This window comes from Artibeus jamaicensis, unplaced genomic scaffold (assembly GCF_021234435.1).
Source record: "Artibeus jamaicensis isolate MK-2021 breed Jamaican fruit bat unplaced genomic scaffold, CSHL_Jam_final contig_452, whole genome shotgun sequence".
NCBI lineage: Eukaryota > Metazoa > Chordata > Mammalia > Chiroptera > Phyllostomidae > Artibeus > Artibeus jamaicensis.
This window is the reverse complement of record NW_026521837.1, coordinates 15972002-15995813: the sequence shown is the minus strand read 5'-3', so window position 1 is coordinate 15995813 and position 23812 is coordinate 15972002. Positions and strand designations below refer to the sequence as shown.

General features: G+C 40.7%; 1 protein-coding gene across 1 annotated transcript in view; it reads left to right on the top strand.

Moving 5' to 3' along the window:
- Positions 1 to 23812, top strand: part of ADH6 (alcohol dehydrogenase 6 (class V)) — a 62369-nt gene that overhangs the window by 27770 nt on the left and 10787 nt on the right. Inside the window, exons 2-6 of the mRNA XM_053666404.1 lie at positions 9691 to 9780; positions 11687 to 11788; positions 14654 to 14786; positions 23199 to 23286; positions 23398 to 23614. Of these exons, the coding sequence (XP_053522379.1) occupies positions 9763 to 9780; positions 11687 to 11788; positions 14654 to 14786; positions 23199 to 23286; positions 23398 to 23614 (558 nt within the window). The 5' untranslated portion in view covers positions 9691 to 9762. The remainder of the gene's footprint in view (positions 1 to 9690; positions 9781 to 11686; positions 11789 to 14653; positions 14787 to 23198; positions 23287 to 23397; positions 23615 to 23812) is intronic.

Here is a 23812-nt window from a genome sequence, read left to right as displayed (position 1 = left end):
GGAGAAAGACAACAGAGATATAAGTCATGGGCATGTTCTATCAAGAGCACACTGTGGGTCCTTTGTCTTGAGGTCTTTTCTCTTTTTTTGTCTGGCCAGATCTTAGGAGAGGTTTCAGTAGAGGATCTTAACAGAATATTCATTAACTTTTCAGGTGTGTCCTTCAATAGGTTAATTTATCAGAAATGTGTGTGTAAAAGTGTCAGGGGTTATTTAATAGTTAGTTTATTTTCATCATTGCTGTGGAACTGGTACCAAGGTCGGTCTGTCCCAAGACCGTCTGAAGTGTGTAAACCATTTGCTCCTAAGTGTCCTTGGTTAGGGGAGGTAAAACCTTATGATTTATTAGCTGGCTGAAAATTGCTCAAATCATTTGGCCTCATTTAATTATTTGTCTCAGTTTTCTTTATTCCACTTGTCAAGGAATTTTCCCAGCTTCTTACTATCCTGCCTCATTCTCCTCCCCGCTCCCTTAGAGAATTCCATCCCTAAAATCTTTTAGTGTTGAGAAGGAAGGATGGTATGTCTTCAGTGACTGCTTCCTGCTGACAAGGATTGTGGTTTCTGCCTGCAGTAAGGTATGGAAGTCTGTCCCTGCCTGGTCTAAGGGAGACAAGGGAATGGGATCTGAGGCTGGAACAGAAAGGCCATTGGGTGATTCGTTGAAAGTGGGGATGGTTTGGATTCCCCGAAGTGTCATCATCTTGACGTGGAATTGTTGTATCCTAGAGGTGACAAATTCAACAAGAAGGTTAATGGAGTGGAGGACCCGGGACTTTATCTGATAAGGGTTAAATCCAACAGGGACAGAAAAATTCCTTTTCTAGGGGAGGATCCAGAGCATATCAACAGACTGGTAGAAAGTGTCAGAAAGATGAGAAAGACAATTCTAGCCATTATACTAGTTGTGTGTAACAGATTCTTGCTTCTTGGAGGGAAGCTTGATATCCTCAATGGATTTACAAGAATAAGTCTCAGATTGTGTTTCCTCTAGGGACTCACAAAAAACAGGTTAAATTTGAGATAAATGAACCCAGTTGGGTACCCCTGTGAGCTTCACTGAAGTTGGGGTACTTACAGGACTTGTTCAGTCTCTTCCATCTGGATTGTAGTTGGGACTCAGGACAGTTGTCCCTCAGGCTTTTAAATAGACCTCGTCTCCTGGTTTAACTTGTTTGTGTTGGTGTCTTTATTGGGGAGCAGATAGAATTTTGTTTCCATATTCCTGTAATGCTTTCTGTACCTGCCCTCATCCATTAGCAGGTCAAATCTGAGAAAAGGCCTGACATAGGTGAGTTCAAAGGGGCTAACTTGTCAATTTTCTTTAGGTGCAGCTGTCATTGTCATGAGACTTGTGGGTAACATAAACACCAAGGCTCTGAGGTTTGTTGACATAGCCTGGCTAGAGTCCTTTTTAGTGTTTGACTGGCTCTTCCTGCCTTACCTGAGGGCTGATGTCTCCATGATGAATGTGAGTAATAGTCCATTTCCAAAGCTTGAGCCAGCTGCTGTGTAAACTTTGCTACAAAAGAGGATCCACTGACACTCTGTAAGCTTCTTGGTAGTTCAAACCTAGGTAAAATTTCCTTTAGTAACTACCTGGCTGCCTCAGTAGCTTTTTCTGTTCTGGTAGGAAAGGTTTTGATCCATCCTGTGAAAGTATCTACAAATACTAGCAAATATTTAAATCCATCTTTGGGGGACATCTTAGTAAAACCAATTTGCCAGTCATCCCCAGGGTATGTGCCTGGTGTTTTTTGTTTTTGTTTGTTTGTTTGTTTTACTTCTAGAGAGAGAGGAAGGAAGAGAGATAAAGAGATGGAGAGAAACATCAACCACATTGAGTAGGGTTGTTTCTTATGCACCCCCTACTGGGGACCCGACCCATAACCCAGGCTTGTGCCCTGACTGGGAATCAAACTGGCAACCCTTTGGTTCACAGGCCCGCACTCAATCCACTGAGCTACACCAGCCAGGGCTGTTCCTCATGTTGTACTAATGTCAGGAGGAGAGGAGGAAAGAGGTAATTCTGGGGTTTATTTTGAAGCAGAGCACATACCCTTGGGTCACTTCCTTTATAGAGTATGAAGCCCTTGGGCCATGAATAGCTGGGAGGCAAGGCTGGTAAGGTGTCTCTCCCCAAGTGAGTGCCATCGTAGAGCATTTTGATGTATTTCCATTTTAAGATCTGAGGTGATCAAAGTTCATTCTTCTTTGACATCTAGCCTGCCAGGTTTCTAGAGAATCCATTTTCTAAAGCCCAGGAGATCTCCTCCATGATACAGGAGGGGCCTTCTGGGGGATGAGGGTAGGGAACAAAGCTGACTCTAGGGTGATTGATGAAGACCGTTCTGTATCTTACTTGCCCTATTGGCCAATGTATTGTCTTTGATTATGTCTGTGTTTCCCTCTTAGTGGCCCTGGCAATGTGTACTGCCACTTGCTGAGAGAGCATTACCGCTGTCAGGAGTTCTGAAATATCTTTGAGGTGTTTTATGGGGGAATTTATCACTATTAGATGTTTTGTTTTCTTCCCAAATAGCAGGATAGGCATGTAATATTAGAAACCCATATTTTGAGTCAGTAGAGATACTAACCCAGAGGCTTTCCCCCAATTGTAAGGCCCTAGTGAGTGCTATGAGTTCAGCTTTTTTGGCTAAAGTAATAGGGAGCAGGGGCTTTGCCTCTACTGTTTCCTGAAGACTGACAGTGGCATATCCTGCCTGTGCGACCCCATCTGGTACAAACTGCTGTCATCCAAAACCATTCTACTTCAGGGTTAGGTAAAGATTCATCATCTAGGTCAGGCCTGCTTGACCTAGAATATGCTTGTTCAATAGTTTCTATGTGTTGGTGTGTAGCCTGCGTTTCTGCATTGACTTGTAGGAGGGTGGCAGGACTGAGAGTTTGACAGACTTTCAGGGTCAATATAGGAGAGTCTAGGAAGAGAGCCTGATGTTTACTCAGCCTTCCCCTGTGAGCCTTTGATGTCCCTTCATTTCTAGCACACCTCCGACTCGTTGGGGACTTTGTACCGCTAGTGGCTTCCCTGGGATACGTTCCTTGGCCTCTCCTACCAGGAGAGCAGTGGCTGCTGAGGCTGGTAGACAATGTGGCCAGCCAACTGCTATAGTATCTAATCGTGTTTGAAAAGTACGCTACTGGCCTTGGAGTCAGACTAGTTTCTGGGTGAGGACTCTAAGTGCTATTCCTTGTCTTTCTGCTGTACATAGGGCAAATGGTTTTTATAGATTTGGCAGGCCTAAGGTGGGCGCTCTGTTCGGTTTGACTTTTAACTCCTCAAAGGTGTGGTGGCATTCAGGTTTCTTGTCTGCAGGCCTTTGCTGTCTCCTTTTAAAGCCTTACATAGAGATTTAGCAATTAGCCCACAACCTGGCATCCACAGACAGCAGAAGCCAGTTATTTCTAAAAATCCTCAAAGTGGTTCTTTACTTCGTGCGCCCCCAAGAGTCAGTATGGCCTGTTTTCTTTGGAGTAACAGGGTCCCAGATCCTGGGGTTAAATACCCCAGGTAATGGACCTGATGAGAGGTTATTTGAGCCTTATTTAGAGAGACTTTATATCTTTCATCAATGAGGAATTTGAAAACCAGAATGGAATTTTTATCTGAATCCTGTTTGTTGGTGCTAGAAATTAATATGTCATCCATCAACATATTATAGGAGAGTACTGTTGGTTAATTGGAGTTCTTTTCACTCCTTGGCTAAAGCATTTCCAAGCAAATGGGACTGTCCCTAAAGCCCTGAGGAATCAGCAAGTTTTCTTAGTTTGGGGTTAGTCCATTCAAATGAGAACAATTACTGGGAGTCAGGATGAAGGGGGGTTACAGAAAAAGGCATCTGTTCTTTAAATCTAATACAGTAAAATATTTGGCTTCTCCTGGGATTTAAGATAGTGTAGGTGCTTGGAACTACAAGATGTACCAGAATTATAGCCTCATTTACTGCTCTCAGGTCTTGTACAAACCAATATTCTCCATCTGGTGTTTCTGCCAGGAGACCTGCGTGGGGACTGGCAGAGCCTGAGAAGCTTTAAGTATTTTTCAATGGGAGATTCAACCCCTTTTATGTCCTCAGGCTTTGGAAGGTATTGTCTTTAGTCATGGTGGGGTATCCCTGGTTTTAAAGGTATCTTGACAGGGGTATGTTTGTTGCCCTGCTTGGTATTCTAATTTCCTGTACCTCGGGGTTGACTTGGATGAGGACGGATTCTGGAATATTACTAACTTCTGGTTCAGGGCGAGAAGTTAGTTTGGCTACCAGGCATAACAATGCGCATTCATTATTTTCTTTTTTATATATAATAAATTTTATTTAGTTACTTTTCAAGTACATTTTTTTTATCTATTTCTCCCATCCCATCCCCCTTCCTGTCTCCCCCCTCCCTCCAATTCCCCCCCCCCCAGTCCTCATCCCTGTGTCTTTCATACTTGTTCCTCAAAATCCCTCCCCCTTTTTCCCCTTAAATTCCCTTCCCTCTCCCCTCTGGTCGCTGCCCACTTGTTCTCTATTTTCTACGGCTGACGCTCCTCAGGCTATGATAGCTCCTAAACTAGACAAGATGCCCCTCCCTAATAAGGAGGTGGGGTATCCTGAAACTATAAGAAAGGCATGAGTGAAAGTGAGATTCCTGAGGATGCAGCCAATGTGCTGAGTGAAATTGTAGTGTCGAGGACACCTATTTACCCCAGAGATCAAACAGGTTTTAGAAGAAAGAGGCCCTGATGAATGAGTCAGAGCAGAGCAATCAGCCCTCGTGTCTAATAAAAATGTAATAGGCTCACTTGCCACATCAAGGGTCACCCAGGGCTCCTCTGGCGTGATGCTCAGATGCTCAGTGGGGGTGGGAGGGGGCCTCAGGCACTGTCAATTCTCACGTATTTCAACCATCACTGCTTTGGAGATACTAGGCTTCCTTCAGAGCCTAGGACACTTGCTTTTCCAATGGCCTTCTCTCTTGCAGAGGTCCTGGAGGTAGGTGACCCTGAGTCCGGTGTGGGCACTCCTTCTTTATGTGTCCTTTTTGCCCATAAGAATAGCATTGCCCCTTTGAGGTCCACCGTAGTCCAGGGGCTGGGTAGCCCTGAGGTGGCATAGGACTTAAAGCTGCAGCTAACATGAGAAACTTTGCTTCCATCGGTGTCATTCTGCTCTTCTTCTGCCCTGCCTAGGTTGTTAAAAATACTGAAAGCTATCTCTACCAGTTGTTCAGGGGGCATCTGGGATGCCAAGGCTAGTTTTTATAGCTTTCTCCTGATGTCTGGGGTTGTCTGCTGGATAAAATGCACCCCGAAAGTGCAGGTTGAGGTTGATGTTTGTGGATTTTCACAAAGCTTCCGTTAATCACCCCCGAAAAAAAAAAACCCTGGGGTTTTTATCCTTTTATTTTGACTAACCTGTTTTATTTTGCCATAATTAACAGGATCAATGGTACATTTTTTCATCTCTTCTATGAGACAAGTAACCAGATGGGTATGGCAGTCCCTTCCCTCTCATCCTCTGTCTGTCCCAGTTTGATAGACCCAGTTAGGGTCCTGGTCTGGAATGGCATCTCCCTCTGGTGGATACATGTGATACTGAGCATGACAACCAGCTAGTTCATTAGCGTAAGCTCTACAGGCTTCTATCATGTGCTGCTTTTCATCTGCTGTATGGCAGTGGGAGAAAACAACCTGTAAGTCACTCCAAGTCAGGTCATAAGGCAGCGTTACGTGATTAAAACCCTCTGTGAGTTTGCTAAGGTCTTCAGAAAACTGACAGGAGTTTTTCTTTGCAAAGGACCTGGTCAGACTTAGAGAATGGAACTTATACCTGAATAATTCCTCCACCAGGATCCCCATTTGCTACTTCCCCCAGAGGTAACCTGTTAGGGCTTGGATGATATTTTGTTTCGATCCTTGTAGTAACCAGACCACAAGCAGGGGCAGATGCTGCAGTGGGGGAGGGGTTACATAGAGGTAGTACCTTGGGAGACAGAGTGGGCTGGGAAGCAGGCTGCTCCACCCTCAGGGTGGGTTCCTCTTGACCAACTAGGGAAAGGGGCCAGCATCTTGCCAGGACTGTGAGGAAGGTGTCCTCTAATTCATCTGAAGTGACAACACACATCTTACAAGACTTTTTACATCTTTATCTTGATAAAGGGCCATAAACAAGTGAATATAAGGTATTTCACTCCATTTGCTTTCACTTTTGCAAAACAAATCTACAGTAAAATAAGCACTTCACTTCACGCTCTATGAGCCTTTCCTTTTCTTTCTTATTTCTTTTTTCTCCTTTCCATTTCCCTTAGTGAGTTTCCTTCTCCAATGTCCTTCCTCCTTGTATTATGTATATCCTTCTTTTATCCTTTGTCACCTTTTTCACTTCCTCAATGGTTTCTCTTTTTGCTTCCTCCCCCTACACAATCCTTCTTCATCCTACACAGTCCCTCTGTGACTTGTGTGAACCTTCTGCCATGTACTCAAACCTTCTACAGCTTGCCTGGTCCCTTTTTAGTTTGCTTCTTTTTTAAGTCATTCAGAACTAACCAACTTTAGAACAACCTGCTTTCAATTCTGTTTCCTTGCATCTTTTGTTACTAAAACCATATGCTTTTCCCAACTTAATCAGCATCTGTAATTCTTAGAAACTTTAATTTTTTAGTGACAGCTAGAAGTAATTAGCATTCTTAAGATTGATACCTTTATGAACACATTTTACAAGTTCTAGAAATAGGTTCTTTTTATTGTCAAATACACTTTACCCTTTTTAAGAGGCATAACAGAGATAACATGAATCTTTTTTTGGTAAACCCAGGCAAAACAAACATATATCCTATGTTAATAACTTTAAAAGATATTAACTAAACCTAAACTACCCGTTTGGATTCTTGGTGATTATAGTATTTCTTTAGTGTGCTCAAAAGTGAACTGTTTAATTATTTACTGTCCTTGACAACTTTTAGGGAGGCTGGAGAAGAGCAAGGGAGATACCTGGCTCGGACAACTTCAGCCTCTTGAATGTAAATGCCATTTTTTTCTTTTCACATCAAGGTGGGGCAATCACCCCTGCTCGCACACGATTTGGGGGTGGCATGAATTCCCCCTATTGTCTCCAGGACCTCAGGACTCCCAGGCCTCTAGCAAGAGGATTTACAGTGTTTAAAAAGAGTCTTTTTTTAAAAATTTTCCTTCAGTTACTTTAGCCTCGTTTACATTTCTAATTACCCAGTAGGAAGACTTATTGAGACCCTCAATGAAAACTTCCAAGGCTGTGAATGAGCTATGGAAACAAAGAAAATCTCAACCCCAATTCAAGGAATTATATATCTAGTGTCCCAAAGAGTTGTTTAAACAGGAGAAAGAGGGTGAATGCTTTACAGAGGACCAGGAGATAGTGTATGACTGGAGAATTGTGCTGTGGACATGTGTACCTCGTGCCCTGAGGGTGGTCTTCCCAATGACTAGGATGTCGGTCAGATGCTGCGGGGATGCCTTTGCCCCACTCAGACAGGGGACTCGGCTCCACAGTGGCAGAGAGAGAGATACGAAGAGAACACACATTTGACCTGGGAATGTGTTTACCCCATGTCCTGAGAGTATCCTTACCGATGACCAGAACATTGGTCATTGTCCAGGGAGGGAATTACCCCACTCACCTCCATGCCAGCCAAACAAGAAGGGAAGGGGTCATTTTAGATGTTTGGGGTGATCAGGTCCTGACTCACCAGACCCTGTTGTTACCGAACAAGAGGTCTAAGGGAGGGGCAATACAATATTCAGCCCACCTAGGGATGCCCAAAACTGCTATACAACAGGGGCCCCTCCCCCAAAAAAGCAAAATACTAGTATCTATTGGGCTCTTCTGTCCGCCACCAATTGAAAAGACATCTCTCAATGCCAGAGATTTGTGAAAAGGAAACAAAATGTTTATTTAATGCTATTCAGGCCTAATGCCTCCACTAAAATATCAAAGTCCTTTAGGGTATACACCTACACCCACACAGCTCCTGATTCTCCCACTGTCCCAACTCCGGGTACCGTAAATCAGGAAAAGAGCACACGTCTGTGTTGCAGGCCGCTGGCACCGTCAGCTGTGTCACTGTGCAGGCAGGATCTCGAGTTAATCCAAAGTACTGTGGTACCCTCTCATGGTCCACTGGCAAGAGTCCTTTGTACCTAGTTCCAGTCAAAGTCTCTCTTGCTTTTCAGGCCCCGCGGCCAAAGGGGGAACCCCAAAGCTGCGTGAGCCTTTTCTACCAAAGCCGCAGGAGTCGGCACTCCACCAAAAGCATGTGGCTTTCTTCTTCACCTGGCTGCAGGGATCTCCATTCTGGCAAAGCTGGGTGGTTTTTCCCTTTCACCTGGAAAAGAGGGGGTCCACACCCTGCCCAAACCACGTGGCTCCCTCTTTCACCTCACCAAGAGGGGGTCCTCACTCTGCTGAAACTGCATGGCTCTCCCTTCACCTGGGCAGTTATCCCCTCATGTCCCGGAGCCAGTCTCTTCCAAGCTCTCACACCGGCCCTTCCATTCAGGGGCCCAGCCCCTAGTTACATCCTCCTGAGTCCCAAGTCCTTCTCACTCAGGAGTCCAGCCCCTAGTTCCATCCTTGGGAAGGGAGTCCCAAACTACTCCCTTCTCCCTGGCTCCAAACTTGGCCACTCCTATTTAACATATCTATGAAACCAGTTAAGGGTTATAGATATGTTAAATAACTATTCCAGAGGTTAGCTCCAAAACTGTTGCTATGCAAAACAGTTCTCAATGGCCTGGCTCCATTCGTTTCGTCCCCCTGGGGGGAGGGGTGAGGACATCTTATATGTCTCTCCAATATTTCTATACACTTTGAATTCTGGACACCATTCCAAATCTTTTTTTGGGGGCCCCCCCACCCTGGCTGCACCCTGTATCACTGTCACCCAGGTAACATCTAGGAATGGTCATGCGGGTGGGTGACTCTGTGTTTAGAAAGCAGGTCAAAAAAAAAAATCATTGCTCAAATATATGTTGTATGAAGCTTCTCAAACCTCATTCCAACTTTTCCTGCATTACCAGTCTTTGTATTCAGATTAGGTTTATAATGCGAATTATATTTTATATGACTGAGGGGAAAATAATAATAATAACTAAAACTGTGGATTTGTCTATTTTTCTTATTGTCTCATCAGATTTTGCTTCACAACTTTGCAATTCTGGTGAACACACATTTAGGATTGCTGTCTCTTTTTGGTACATTGCCCTTTTATCATTATAAAGGGTAGAAGATTAGGTTTACAGTCACTTGTATGGAAAATAATACAATAATTAATAAACTCTGTGAAATCTTTTCTACACAAAGTCAAGAACCCCCAGGCTACCAGCAGGCCTGAGGCAGACTTGCTCCAAGTCCAGTTTCCTTCTGGTAACAGTTTGGCACCCAACGTGGGATCTAAAGTCATTTTTCCTTCCTTACTCTCTTTCTAACTCATCTTTCCTGTTACTTCTCATCATTGGTATGGGGGAAACCTACCTGTCAGCTGTGGAATAAACCCTTCAACAAAACTTTCCGTGTACTTTTACTGAGCCAATTTTATTTCAGGTAAGAAACAGGACAATCTGAATTTCGGGGTATTCATTAGCAGATTATACAAAAGAGTACAGGACCCAGACTATTAGCCAAGTACTGACCTATGTACCCTTGGACTTTCCAGAGTGGAAGTGACAAACAGAATCTCCCCTTCTCAGTATATTCACTTGTGGCAAGAAGAACACGACAAGTCAGCATGAGTACTACAGGGAAGGTAAGTACAGTTTATTTTCTTTCTGTGACATGACCTGCCCCAGGTCATGTCACAGTTGTGTCAGCTTGTGTGCTTGTCTACCTAATAACACCTCATCATCCAACTCGTCTCTGCACTCCTAAAAGAGGGAGACTGTCTTAATCTTAGTTCTCCTTTTCCTTTACTCCCTTTATGTGTTTTACCTTTCCTCGGTTGTTTTAGTCCTTTAATAAGCAATATATCAAGCCCTGTATCAAACTCTTCAGAATTGAGGATACCTCTCCTCCTTCAAAGATTTCACAGAGAGAGAGTAATTATAGAAGAGTGGGCAAGTGTTTTCTACAGCAATGCCCTGGACAACTTGTTGCTGGTGCCCCCACCTCTACCCCCAGGTGTAATTAAGTCAGTAAGTTTAAGGGTGGGGCCCAATACTGAGCATTTCTGACAAGTGAGCAAATATTGACATCACTGGTCTGGGACCACACTTTCAGCACCACTGCTTTGCCATAATACCCTGCTTATTTTGCTAAGACTTCAAAAACATTTTTGTTAAACCAGCAAAGGAAGACAATTATAAAATTTATCCTCTAAAAATAAAGTGCCTTATATTACTAAAAAAAAAAGAGAGAGAGAGCATGCAGGGGTACTAAAGGAGAGGGAGAGAAATGCTCCTAACCTGTTTAGCCTTTCCAGAGAAGGGAACACTTAGCATAAGGGAGAAACATAGGAGAAAGAAAAATATCCCATATGAGAATCTCCAGAGTAAAGTCAGAGACCAGATGTGAACAGAAATAAGGCTGGAGAGACTGATATGAAGAAGACAATGGAGAGTCTTATAGACCACGTCAACAGACACTGGTAAAAAATTGGTAACCATATCATTTTTAGGTAGGGGAATAGCATGGTCAGGATTACAGTTCAGATGGCAATAATATAGAGAATGGATTTGAAAGTGATGGACCCAAGCCAGGTAAAAGGCAAGGTGAGGACCTGGATCACACAGTAGCAGCAAAAATGGAGAAGAGGGGTCAGATTCCAGAAAGTTTTAGATTGCAACAAGGTAAAAATTAAGGCTACTTTCCAGGTTTTTTTCTTGGGTGAGTGAATTAGTTACATGGCCACTCACTGGAACAGAGAATGTGGGCTGCGGGGCAGATTGTGTGTTATGTCCACCACTGGCAGGAAGGGGCGGGAACAGGAGGAAGAAATAATGATGTGTTCATGTGTTGAGTTTAAGATGCCTGAGGACTTTCTAATAGCAGATGAATAAATGAGTCTAAAACTTAGAGAGACAAGTCTGTCCGTAGCTACGAATTGTCAAAGTCATCTACATAAAGGTAATAGTGAAATCTATAAAAATAAGTGAGATCACATAAGAAAAAAATTTTAGTGAGAACAGAAAATTTCAGTGGGCTGAAATCAGAACCCTTAAGAATTCCCTTGCCACCAAAAACCTCTCCAACCTGAGCCTGCCTGTCACCACCACCATTTGATGAATTGCTACAACTAGATGTTCTCCATTCCCTGCTCCATAGCATATCCCTCCACCCCCAAACTGATTCCTTCTCACACCTATGACCACAAATAGCCCTCACACTGCCAATTCCAATCCTACCCTGAAGCAGCCACTATATAACTTCATTCATGGTAAGATCAGAGGTATAACATCTATCCTCTTGATTGTGCAGCATTATGTAAATATAATTAATACCGCAAAACTAATCGGAATGAAGAGAGTGATAGTACAAGGAAAGTTGGACTGGGGTCCAAGAGGCTACACCCAGAAAATATTTAAGCAATGACTCTTTTTTTTTCCTTTTGATTTGAGTGTGGAAGAACTGGACTTAACCTTCTAAAATCATTAATACAAGAATCCATCTCCCAAGCCTAAGCAGTTTCCCTTTATTCCCCATATTCTCTTTCCTAGGTTATCAAATGCAGAGCAGCCATACTCTGGAAGCCTAATGCACCATTTTCCATTGAGGAGGTAGAAGTGGCCCCACCAAAGGCAAAGGAAGTTCGCATAAAGGTAAAAAAAACAGCAACGACAACAAAAATAAAACCTTTTCCACACCAAAAATCAAATTTAGAAAGAAAACTGCACGCTCTTCTATTTCCTATTCATGAAACACATCCATTTGTCTTTAAATCTTTAAATCCAGCCAGAGAAAACACGAGGGAAGTACGGCACAGGCTAAATGCCCAAAGGATACTTACTCACAGCGGTAGTACTAAATACTAACTAAAAGAAGTTTCTACACTGAACCATACTTTAACCTGTACTTTTAAAATTTATTATGTTCTTCATGATATTTAAGTTATCTTGAAATATGATATATAAAAATTGTTTGATTATAGATAAATCAAGCCTAAATCCTAGAAAGTCAGGCTAGGAATACCTGTTATTTTACAGATGAGATCATTAAAAATCCACTGAGGTATAGTGACTGGTCACACAACTAAGTAGAGTGAGAACAATTTGCCACAATCTTGGTTACCCATTTGGAAGCACCTGGGATCTTTGAAAAATGCTGATAACTTGGTCCCACCCCCGGACATTCTGAATTTGTGATTTAATTGCTCTGGGGTGCAATATGGTCATGAGAGTTTTTAAATCTCCCCCAGGTGATTCTAACAGGGACCACCAGACCAGAACATTGTTCACCTGACTTGTAGTTCAGGGTCCTTTCATTGTTATTATTTAATTTCCATAATGATGAATAACTACTGCTTAGAACGGATTGCAAAGAGGCAGTCATTTTCTACATTAGCTTACCTGTGCAATCCAAGCCCTCTTTTCAGAGTCTTCTCAGCCTGCATCCCACACAGAGTGCACAGGGGCCTGCTTGTCTCTCCGCATTTGTTCCTCCCCACAGGGTCCCCACTCATGCAGCCAGACTGAGACACTGACTCAAAGATATACAACCATTATCTGACAAGCTACAAATGTGAATCTTTCGCCCCTGAATTTTAACAAGATACAGAACCTGAGTGGAACAGGAAATGATGGGAACTGCAGAGACAGGGTAGACTAGAGTTGCTAGCCATTTTTAACCACATAATCATGAGAAATAAGAAAAGGCATGTCTTTAGAAAATAACTGGAAACTTCATCTGTGCACATGATGAATCAGAGTACTGAAATGAAGATAAAGTCTACTTGATGAATTTCTAGATTCATGAGGCTTGGCTACTCTTCCTACAGTTGAGTTGTAAGCTATTTTATAGTATTCTTTCAATAATCCCTCTTTTACATAAGTAAATTTCAAAATTTCTCAATTCTTTTTTATCCTCACTTGAGGATATTTCTTTTTCATTTTTTTTAAAGAGACAGGAAGGGAGAGAGGAAGGGAAAGAGAGAGAGAGAGAAACATCAATGTAAGAGAGAAGCATCGATTAATTGGTCTGGGACTGAATCCTGGATGGGGATCATATGTGTGGAACTGAGTGACCAGGATTCACTCACACCCAGACCAGGGATTGAACCCACAGCTAAGGCATGTGCCCTGACTAGAATCTAACTTGTGACCTTTGTAAGATGACACACAACCAACTGAGCCATAGCTGTCAAGGCAGATGTCAGCCTCTGTTAATCAATGCTCTAGAGTGCCTCCATTTTAAACTGTCTGGCCAACTTACAACAAATGTGAAATTACAATTTGTACCAGTAATACAACTATAAAGCCCTTGTGTAAAATAAATTAAGGCTTCATGTGGGGGCAACTTTCATTACAAGTTGTCCCCCTGACCCCGCCTCGTGGGCCACAGATGAAAGTAAACACTACCAAGACATGATCTGCTTGGGGATGAAAGGTGGCTGATCCCTCAAAGGGGAAGGGCCAAGACCCCCCTGCTTAAGGGGCTTTTTACTGGGTTCATTTGCACAATACAGGTAAGGATCAAACAATAGATAGCATTCAAAGACCTATGAGTGCTTATTCTCAGTCAGGGTCAGATAGCTAACGAGCCATTAAACTTTGAGGAACAAACTTCTTGCTTGGACCCTTATCGTTTAAATGAGAGCATTCTAAACAAAGCAGGTTTCACAGGATTTTTACATATTCTTTCTTATGCCTGATTTACCCTGGTACAGGGCTGCACCACCCCCTGGGCTGCACAGCCTTCCCCATCATAGGTTTTTAGGCTTAAGTGGATTAGAGCCAGGCAGCACTTCTCCCAGGTGGAAATGGGGACTCAAGCTATGTCACAGTAGCAGGGGGAATGAGGGTCTATTGCTCCCTCTTTGTCGCAGCCCCCCTAGTCCTTCCATGATGGCCACCCAAGTGATCATGTCTGGCCTAGGTTGCCCCTCTCTGAGGACTTGTACCTGCCATAGACATCGACCATGCTTTGGGGGCAGGGGAAGAAGCAGAAGCAGCGCTTGCTGCCAGAGACAAGCTTTGTCTCCTGTGGCCTGCATTCCAGAGGTTGCTCACTTAGCCATGGGAGGCAGTTACAATTCCTGAAACCAGGCAGGGCAGTTCCCAACAGCTTCAATTATAATACGAGATAGTAATATCTTTTTTCTTCCTGTGTTCCATTTCCTTCATTACTATATTTGGTCTTTCTCCTCCACACTCCCACCCAGAAACTCCAATGAAGAACAAAGTAAGATCTTTGATGTCACACTGTGGTTTTACAATTGTCTCTTCGGAACTCATTCTGACATTCTCAATAAGTTTTAAAATCATTATTTTATTCTGAAATTAACTAATGAAAAATATTGCATTGCTTTAAATAAATTATTGGTACTTCTCTAGAAATAAAACTAAGAAATAAATGCATTAATATTAACGTGGCACATCAAATTAGCAAAAATATTTAAAATATTACCAATTCTAAAACACCTCTAGCTAATACAGAGAAAAATGTATTGCTCTTTGCCTTCCATACAGATCGTGGCCACAGGGCTCTGTGGTACAGAGATGAATGTGTTGGAGAGTAATACCTGTTATCCCATCATTCTGGGCCATGAAGGGGCTGGAATAGTTGAGAGTGTGGGAGAAGGAGTGAGCACCATAAAAACAGGTATGAATTGGCACCTGGAGTTAGGAAATAGCAGCAACTTAGAACCCACATCGAGAAAATATAAGATAAGGTGAAATAAAATGTGAAATGTTGCACAAGAAAAGAAATAATTATACATGATACAAAAATACTAAATGTATTATCACATTTTTCAGACCATAAAACACACCCAGGTTTTAGAGGAGGAAAATAGTAAAAAAAAAAATTTTGAAGCAAAAAATATGGATGGACATGGAGGACATTATGCAAAGTAAAATATGCTAAGCCAATCAGAGAAAGACAAATACCATATGATTTCACTCATATGTGGACTTGAATGAACAAACTGAACCAACAAGTAAAATAGAGTCAGACTCATACAGAGGAGACCAACAGCTCTGCGGGGGTAAGGGGATGGAGGGAAGGAGCAAATAAGAAAAAGAACTCATGGACATGGACAACAGTGTGGTGATAGGGAGGGTGTGGTGGTGTAAGAAGGTATAGGAGGATAATGTGATGGAAAATACAAAGTAAAAAATGAAATACTAAAAAAAATTTTAGTAAAGAAAAAGATAGGAAATAACATAAATATTTATAAATGTCCAGGAGACCAGGTAAATTAATTATGATATATCTATACAGCAGAATATTACATAACTACTAAACAAAATGAAAGCATGCTATATGTGCTAGAACAAGAAATCTCCAAGATATGTTGTTAAATAGAATACCAAGGCCTACTACAGGGTAAATAGAATGCTAGCCTTTATATTGTTAAAGGAGTTATATCTCTGAAAGATACCATTGAGTGAGAAGAGTAATTGTCTCTAGGGTGGGGACTGGAGACTAGGGGGCTAATTTTCATGCTTGTGCAGTTCAGTTGTTACCATATGTCTACATTACTTTTTTAAATATATTTTATTGATTATGCTATTACAGTTGTCCCATTTTTTTACCACTTCATTTTCCTCTACCCTGTAACTCCCCTCCCACCATCATTCCCTTACCTTAGTTCATGTCCATAGGTCATAAATGTAAGTTCTTTGGCTTCTCCATTCCCCATACTATTCTTATCCTCCCCCTGTCTATTTTAGAAGAAGTAGTTATGCTTCTTATTCCCTGTACCTTTTCCCCCATTATACCCCCTTCCCATCCCCACTGATAACCCTCCATGTGATCCCTATTTCTGTGAATCTATTCCTGTTCTAGTTGTTTGCTTAGTTCATTTTTTGGTTTTGGTTTTGTTCCTTCAGGTTCAGTTGCTGATATTTGTGAGTTTGTTGTCATTTTACTGTTCATAATTTTTATCTTCTTCTTTTTCTTAGATAAGTCCCTTTAAAATTTCATATAATAAGGGCTGAGTAATGATGTCCTCTTTTAATTTGACCTTATCTGGGAAGCACTATATCTGCCCTTCCATTCTTAATGATAGCTTTTCTGGATAGAGTAATCTTGGATGTAGGTCCTTGCCTTTCATGACTCAGAATACTTCTTTTCAGCCCCTTCTTGCCTACAAGGTTTCTTTTGAGAAAGCAGCTGATAGTCTAATGAGAACTCCTTTGTAGGTAACTGTCTCCTTTTCTCTTGCTGCTTTTAAGATTCTAGCCTTATCTTTAATCTTGGGTAATATAATTATAATGTGTCTTGGTGTATGCTTCCTTGAGTCCAACTTGTTTGGAACTCTCCGAGTTTCCTGGACTTCCTGGAAGTCTAGGGAAGTTCTCCTTCACTATTTTTTAAAATAAGTTTTCAATTTCTTGCTCTTCCTCTTCTCTTTCTGGCACACCTATGATCTGAATGTTGGAACGTTTAAAGTTGTCCTGGAGGTTTCCAATCCTCTCCCTATTTTTTTGAATTTTTATTTCTTCATTCTGTTCTGGTTGAATATTTACTTCTTCATTCTGCTCCAAATCATTGATTTCAGTCCCAGTCTCCTTCCTGTCACTGTTGGTTCCTGTACATTTTCCTTTATTTCACTTTTCATAGCCTTTATTTTTCCTTCTAATTTTTTACTATACTCAACTCTTTCTGTGAGCATCCTGATTACCAGTGTTTTGAACTGTGCGTCTGATAGGTTGGCTATCTCTTCATTGCTTAGTTGTATTTTTTTCTGGTTCTCTGATCTGTTCTTTCATTTGGGCCATAATATTTGTCTCAGAACACCTGTTAGGTAGTAAGGGGTAGAGCCTTAGGTATTCGCCAGTGCTGGGCAACCCACATGTGTGTGTTATAGCACTCTATGTGGGGGTGGTCCAAGAGGAAACAATGCCGCTTGCTCAGTTCTCTGCCAACTTTCAGTCACTTCCTCTGCTACCCACAAACAAATTGGGCCCTTCTGGTGCCGAATCCAGGGGTGGTGGGTTCATGTGCATTCTAGGACCCTGTGGGTTTTTCCAATGAACTGTAGTTTCTCCCGCCACCGCAACTCCCACTGATTTTTTCAGTCAAAGGTTATGAGGCTTTATTTCCCCATGCTGAAACCCTGGGTTGCGCTGTTTGCGTCACTCCCCAGTTGTTCCTCCCAGTTTATCTTCATACAAATGTGGGACCACCTGCTCCATTGGCCACTGCCTTGCTGTAGGTCCTCTCTGCCCAGCTGCCCATCTCCACTCCTCCTACCAGTCTGGATGAATGTTTCTTCTTAACTCAGTGGTTGTTGGACTTCCATACAGTTCAATTTTTCTGACAGTTCTGTTTTTTGTGTGTGTTTTTAAATTTGTTGTTGTCCTTCTTTTGGTTGTGCAAGGAAGCAAAGTGTACCTACCTATACCTCCATCTTGGCTGGAAGTCTCTACATTATTTTTTAAAAACTAAAAATAAATTTTAAATGAACCTAAATTCTACAAAGGTTTTTTTACTAAAAATATGAAATGAATTGCTCTAGTTTACAGTGATAGACAGTGGGCAGTCACACTCCATCACAGGCTTTGAACACTTGACTATTGTAAATTGTGCTGCTATGAACATTGGGTGCATAGGTTTTTTTGAATTGGTGTTTCAGGATTCCTAGGGTATAGTCCCAGCAGTACAATTGCTGAGTAATAGTGAAGTTCCATTTTTAGTTCTCTGAAGAAATTCCATATTGTTTTCTGTGGCTACACCAGTGGCTATACCAGTCTATATTCACAACAGTGTACTAGGTTCCCTTTTCTCCACAACCTCACCTTGTTGTATCTTGATTTGGTTATGATGGCCATTCTGGCTGGTGTGAAATGGTATCTCATTGTGGTTTTAATTTGCATCTCTCTGATGGCTAGTGATGCTGAATATCCTTTCATATGTCTCTGGACCCTCTGTATGTCCTTCTTGGAGAAATGTTTGCTCAGGTCCTTTGCCCATTCATTAATTGGATTGTCTTCCTGGAGTGGAGTCATGAGAGTTCTTCATATATTTTGGAGATCAAACCCTTTTCTGAGGTATTATTTGCAAATTTATTTTTTCATACAGTTGGTTCCCTTTTCATGTTGCTGATGTTTTCTTTAGCCGTGCAGAAGCTTTTTATTTTGATGAGATCCCATTTGTTTATTCTTTCCTTTATGTCCTTTGCTCTAGGAGATATATCAGTGAAAATATTGCTTAAAGAATATCTGAAATTTTCCTCCCGCTATTCTTCTCTAGGACTTTTATGATGTCATGACTTAGAGTTAAGTCTTTTATCCACCTTGAGTTTATTTTTGCATCTGTTGTAAGTTGGTGGTCAAGTTTCACTTTTTTTTTTTTTTGCTTGTAGCTGTACAAATCTCCCAACACCATTTGTTGAAGAGGTTATCTTTACTCATTTTATGCTTCTGCCCTCTTCATCAAATATTAATTGACCGTAGAGACAGATTTATTTCTGGGCTCCCTATTCTGTTCCATTCACCTATATGCCTGTTCTTATCAAAACAAGACAGGTTTGATTACAGCGGTCTTGTAATACAGTTTAATATCAGGTTTTGTAATCCCTCCTACTTTGTTCTTCTTTCTCAAAATTGCTGCTGCCATTCAGGGTCATTAGTAGTTCCATATAAATTTTTAAAAAGTTATTCTATACCTGAGAAATATGTCATTGGTATTTTGATAGGGATTGCTTTGAATCTATAAATTGCTCTGGGTAGTATGGACATCTTGATGATGTTATTTCTTCCAATCCATGAACACTGTACATGCTTCCATTTATTTGTATCTTCCTTAATTTCTTTCTTCAGTGTTGTGTAGCTTTCTGAATATAGGTCTTTTACCTCCCTGGTTAGGTTTATTCCTAGGTACTTTATTTTTCTTGTTGCTATAGCAAATGAGATTTTTTTACTGCTATTTCATTGTTGGTGTACAAAAATGCCTTTAATTTCTGAATATTGGCCTTGTATCCCACTATTTTGCCAAATTCACTTACTAGATTGAGTAATTTTTTGATAGAGTCTATAGGATTTTCTGAGTATGCAATCATGTCATCTGCGAACAATGACAGTTTTGCTTTCTACTTTCCAATCTGGATGTATTTTATTTCTTTTTCTTGTCTGAATGCTTTGGCTGGGACTTCCAATACTATATTGAATAGAAGTGGTGAAGGTAGACACCTTTGTCTTACTCCTGATCTTAGTGGAAAAGCTTTCAGTTTTTGCCTATTGAGTATGATGTTGGCTGTCAATCTCTCATATACAATCTTAATTATGTTGAGGAATGCTCTCTCTACTTCCACTTTGCTAAGTGTTTTTATTATAAATGGGTGTAGTACCTTATCAAATGCTTTTTCTGTATCTATTGATATGACCATGTGATTTTTGTCTTTCCTTTTGTTTATGTGATGTTATTATGTTTATTGATTTGCTAATATTGTACCATCCATGCATCCCTGAGATGAATCCCACTTGATCATGGTGCTTAATCTTTTTTGATGTATTGCTGGCTGTGGCTTGCCAGTATTTTAGCATCTATGTTCATCAGCAACATTAGCCTGTAGTTTTCTTTCTTTGTTTTGTCTTTGTCTGGTTTTGGGATTAGGATGATGCTGGTTTCATACAAAGAGTTTGGGAGTCTTCTCCTTCTTGGATTTTTTTTTGGAAAGTCTAGAAGAATAGGGCTTAGCTCTTTCTTAAGTATTTTGTAAAATTCTCCAGTCAGGTCTGGGGATTTTGTAGGCTGGGAGTTTTTTGATTACTGCTTCAATTTCATCAGCTGTTGTTGGTCTGTTCAGACTTTCTGCTTCTTCTTCATTGAATTTTGGAAGATTATATTTTTCTAAAAATTTGTCCATTTCACCTAGGTTTTCAAATTTCTTGGCATGTAGTTTTTTTTTTGGTCAAAAACAAAGTGTTTTAAAATAAGATTATTCTTCCTTAATCATCTCATACCCTCAGGGGTTTTTTTTTGCTTTATATATATATTTATTTAATTATTGTTCAAGTACAGTTCTCTGTCTTTTGCTCCTTTCCCATCCCACCCCCTGGTGCTCCCCACCTTCCTCCCATTTCCACCCCCCTTAGTTTTTGTCCAGGTGTCCTTTATACTTGTTCCTGTAAACCCTTCCCCTTTTCCCCTGAAATTCCCTCCCCTCTCCCTCTGGTCCCTGTCAGCCTGTTCTCTATTTCAGTGTCTTTGGTTATATTTTGCTTGCTTGCTTGTTTTTTTGTTTGGCTTCCTGTTAAAGGTGAGATCATATGGTATTTGTCTTTCACTGCATGGCTTATTTCACACAGCATAATGCTTTCCAGTTCCATCCATGCTGTTGCAAAGGATAGGAGCTCCTTATTTCTTTCTGCTGCATAGAATTCCATTGTGTATATGTACCATAGCTTCTGGATCCATTCATTTATTGATAGGTACCTACGTTGCTTCCACCTCTTGGCTATTGTAAATTGTGCTGCTATGAACATTGGGGTGTACAGGTTTTTTTGGATTGGTGTTTCAGGAAATTTTCTAAGAAAACTAAAAATGAGTATGCCTTTTGACCCAGTAATTCCATTGCTAGGATTATATTCTAAGAACCCTGGCATACAGTTCTTCATAGTAATTTCTTACAATCTTTTGTATTTCTGTGGTATCAGTTGTAATCTCTCCTCTTTCATTTCTGATTGTTTATTTGGGTCCTCTCTCTTTTTTTCTTGATGAGCTTGCTTGAAGGTTTGTTGATTTTGTTTATCTTTTCAGAGAACCAGCTCCTGGATTTATTGATCCTCAGAATTGTGCTTTTAGTCTCTATGTTGTTTAATTCTGCTCTCCCCTCGGTTATTTCTTTCCTTCTACTTCCTCTGGGCTATCTTTGATGTTTTTCTTCGAGTTCTTGTAGGCATAGGGTTAGGTTGTTTATTTGAAATGTTTCTATCTTTTTTTAGCTAGACCATGAACTTCCTTCTCAGGATTGCCTTCACTGTGTCCCATAAGTTTTGAACTGTTGTGAGTTCATTTTAATTTGTTTCCAGAAACTTTTTGATTTCTTTTTTGATCTCATTCTTAGCCCATTCCTTGTTTAATCACATGCTCTTCAGTCTCTATGAATTTAAATGTTTTTGAGTTTTTTCCTTGAGGTTCATTTCTAGTTTCAGTCCCCTGTGGTCTGAGAAAATGCTTGATATGATCTTAATTTTCTTGAATATGTTGTGGCTTGTTGTGTGTCCTGTCAAGAGGTCTATCTTGGAAAATGTTCCATGTGCTTTGGAAAAAAAAGTGTATTTTGCTTCTTTAGGATGAAAGGCTCTATATATATCAGTTAAGTCCATTTGATCTAGTACATTGTTCAATGCTGCAATATTCTTGCCGATATTTTGTTTGGAAGATCTATTCATTTTTGACAGCGGGATGTTAAAATTTCCTACTATGCCCTGGCTGGTGTAGCTCAGTGGATTGAGTGCAGGCCTGTGAACCAAAGGATCAGAGTTTGATCTCCAGTCAGGGCACATGCCTGGGTTGCAGGCCAGTTCCCAGAAGTGAATAGCAACCATACATTGATATTTCTCTCCCTCTCTCCTTCCCTTCCCCTCTAAAGAGAAATAAATAAAATCTTTTTTAAAAATCTTAAAATTTTCTACTATAATTGTGTTGCTGTCTGTACCTTTCTTGAAGCCCTTCAAAATTTTCCTTATATATTTGGGTGCTCCTATGTTGGGTGCATATGTTTACAATGTTTATATCTTCTTGATGGATTCTTCCCTTGAGTATTATCAAGTGTCTTTCTGGGTCTCTTTTTATGGCCCTTGTTTTGCAGTTTACTTTGTCTGATATAAGTATCAGTCATTTTTTTCCCTGTCCATTCGCGTGGAATATTTGTTTCTACCCCTTCACTTTCAGTCTGTGTAGGTCTTTTGTTCTGAGGTGGGTCTCTTGTAGGCAGCATATGTGTGGGTCATGTTTTCTTATTCATTCAGCTATTCTGTGTCTTTTGATTGGAGCACTTAACCCATTTACATTTTAAGGTTATTATTGATAGGTACTTATTCATTTCCATTTTACTGCCTTTATTCCTTTGTCTCTCTCTCCCTCACTCTTTTTCTTTCTTTTCTTAAAGCAGTCCCTTTATCATATCTTACAGAACTGGTTTAGTGGAGGTGTGTCCTTTTAGCCTTGTTTTGTCTGGGAAACTCCTTATTTTGCCTTCCATTTTAATTGAGAGCCTTGCTAGATAGAGTAGCCTTGGTTGCAGGTCTTTGTTTTTTATTACTTGGAATATTTCCTGCCATTCCCTTCTTGCTTGTAGCAATTCCATTGAGAAGTCAGATGCTAGCCTTATCTGGGCTCCCTTGTTTGTTACCTTCTATTTCTCCCTTGCTGCCTTTAAAATTCACTTTTTGTCTTGGAATTTTGCCATTATAATTATCATGTGTCTTCCTGTGAGCCTCTTTGGGTTCCTCTTGATTGAGACCCTCTCTGCCTCCTGGATTTGTGTGACTTTTTCTCTCATCAAATTAGGGAAGTTTTCCATCATTGTTCCACTTGTTCAAGCAGGTTTTCTATACATTGCTCTTCTTCTTCTCCTTCTGGTATCCCTATCATATGGATATTTTTGTGTTTCATGTTGTCCTGCATGTCCCTTTGAACTCAATATCTGATAGCTGACTTCCCTCTATTTCATTGAGCATTCTTTCTGAGGATTCCTCTTTTTCTTTCATCTGGGGTTTGTTTATTTGTCTTCCCTTTGTTTGTGAGACTTTTCTTGTTAACCTCTGCTCCTTAAATTGATCTGTTCTGACTCCCTGAGTTTGTGGTCTGAACTTCTATGGTAGGAGACCTGTGTGATTCAGTGGTATAGTCTCCTTGATCTCCTGAACCTAATGCTCTTGTGATGCCGTTTATGTTGGCTCTCTGGTTGTATTTGAGTTTTGATTGTTGTTAGTTCCTTCTTTGGTAGATTCTTCCCTCCAGCTGGTTGAGTAAGGGTCACTCTGCCCACCATATTTTGTACACTGTTGTCTCTTTACTTTAAAAGATAACATGTCATTAAATGATATTTTTTTCTCTCAGGTGATAGCGTTATCACACTCTTTCTACCACAGTGTGGAGAATGTGCCTCTTGCCTTAATTCCAAGGGCAATTGTTGTGTGCAAATGAAGTAAGTTTTCTAAAATTTTCTTTTTGAAAAATTAATTCAGTGTCCTTGGCAGGAATCTGAGTTTTCTTATTCAAAATAAAATTTTTTGTTTGTTTTTTTGTTCTATAAAAGACAGTCATACACCCACGTGATGTCTGACGGTACCAGTAGGTTTACCTGCAAGGGAAAACCAGTATATCACTTTGCAAATACAAGCACCTTCTCTGAATACACAGTAATAAGAGAAATATCAGTTGCCAAGATTGATAAAGTTGCACCTCTGGAGAAAGTATGCCTAATTAGCTGTGGTTTTTCCACTGGGTATGGTGCTGCAATCAATACTGCCAAGGTGAGAAGCATTTACACCATTTATAAATGAAATTCTTTGGGTATGGTTTGGGTATGGTTGAAATTCCTTGTGTATCTGGACCATTCCTGATCATACAAGCTGAGGAAGGCTCACAAACTTGCCTTTGAACATCCTTATATCCTCTTTAAAGTCTTTCCCATTATCTCTTGGTCAATAGTAAATGACAAATTATTTCTG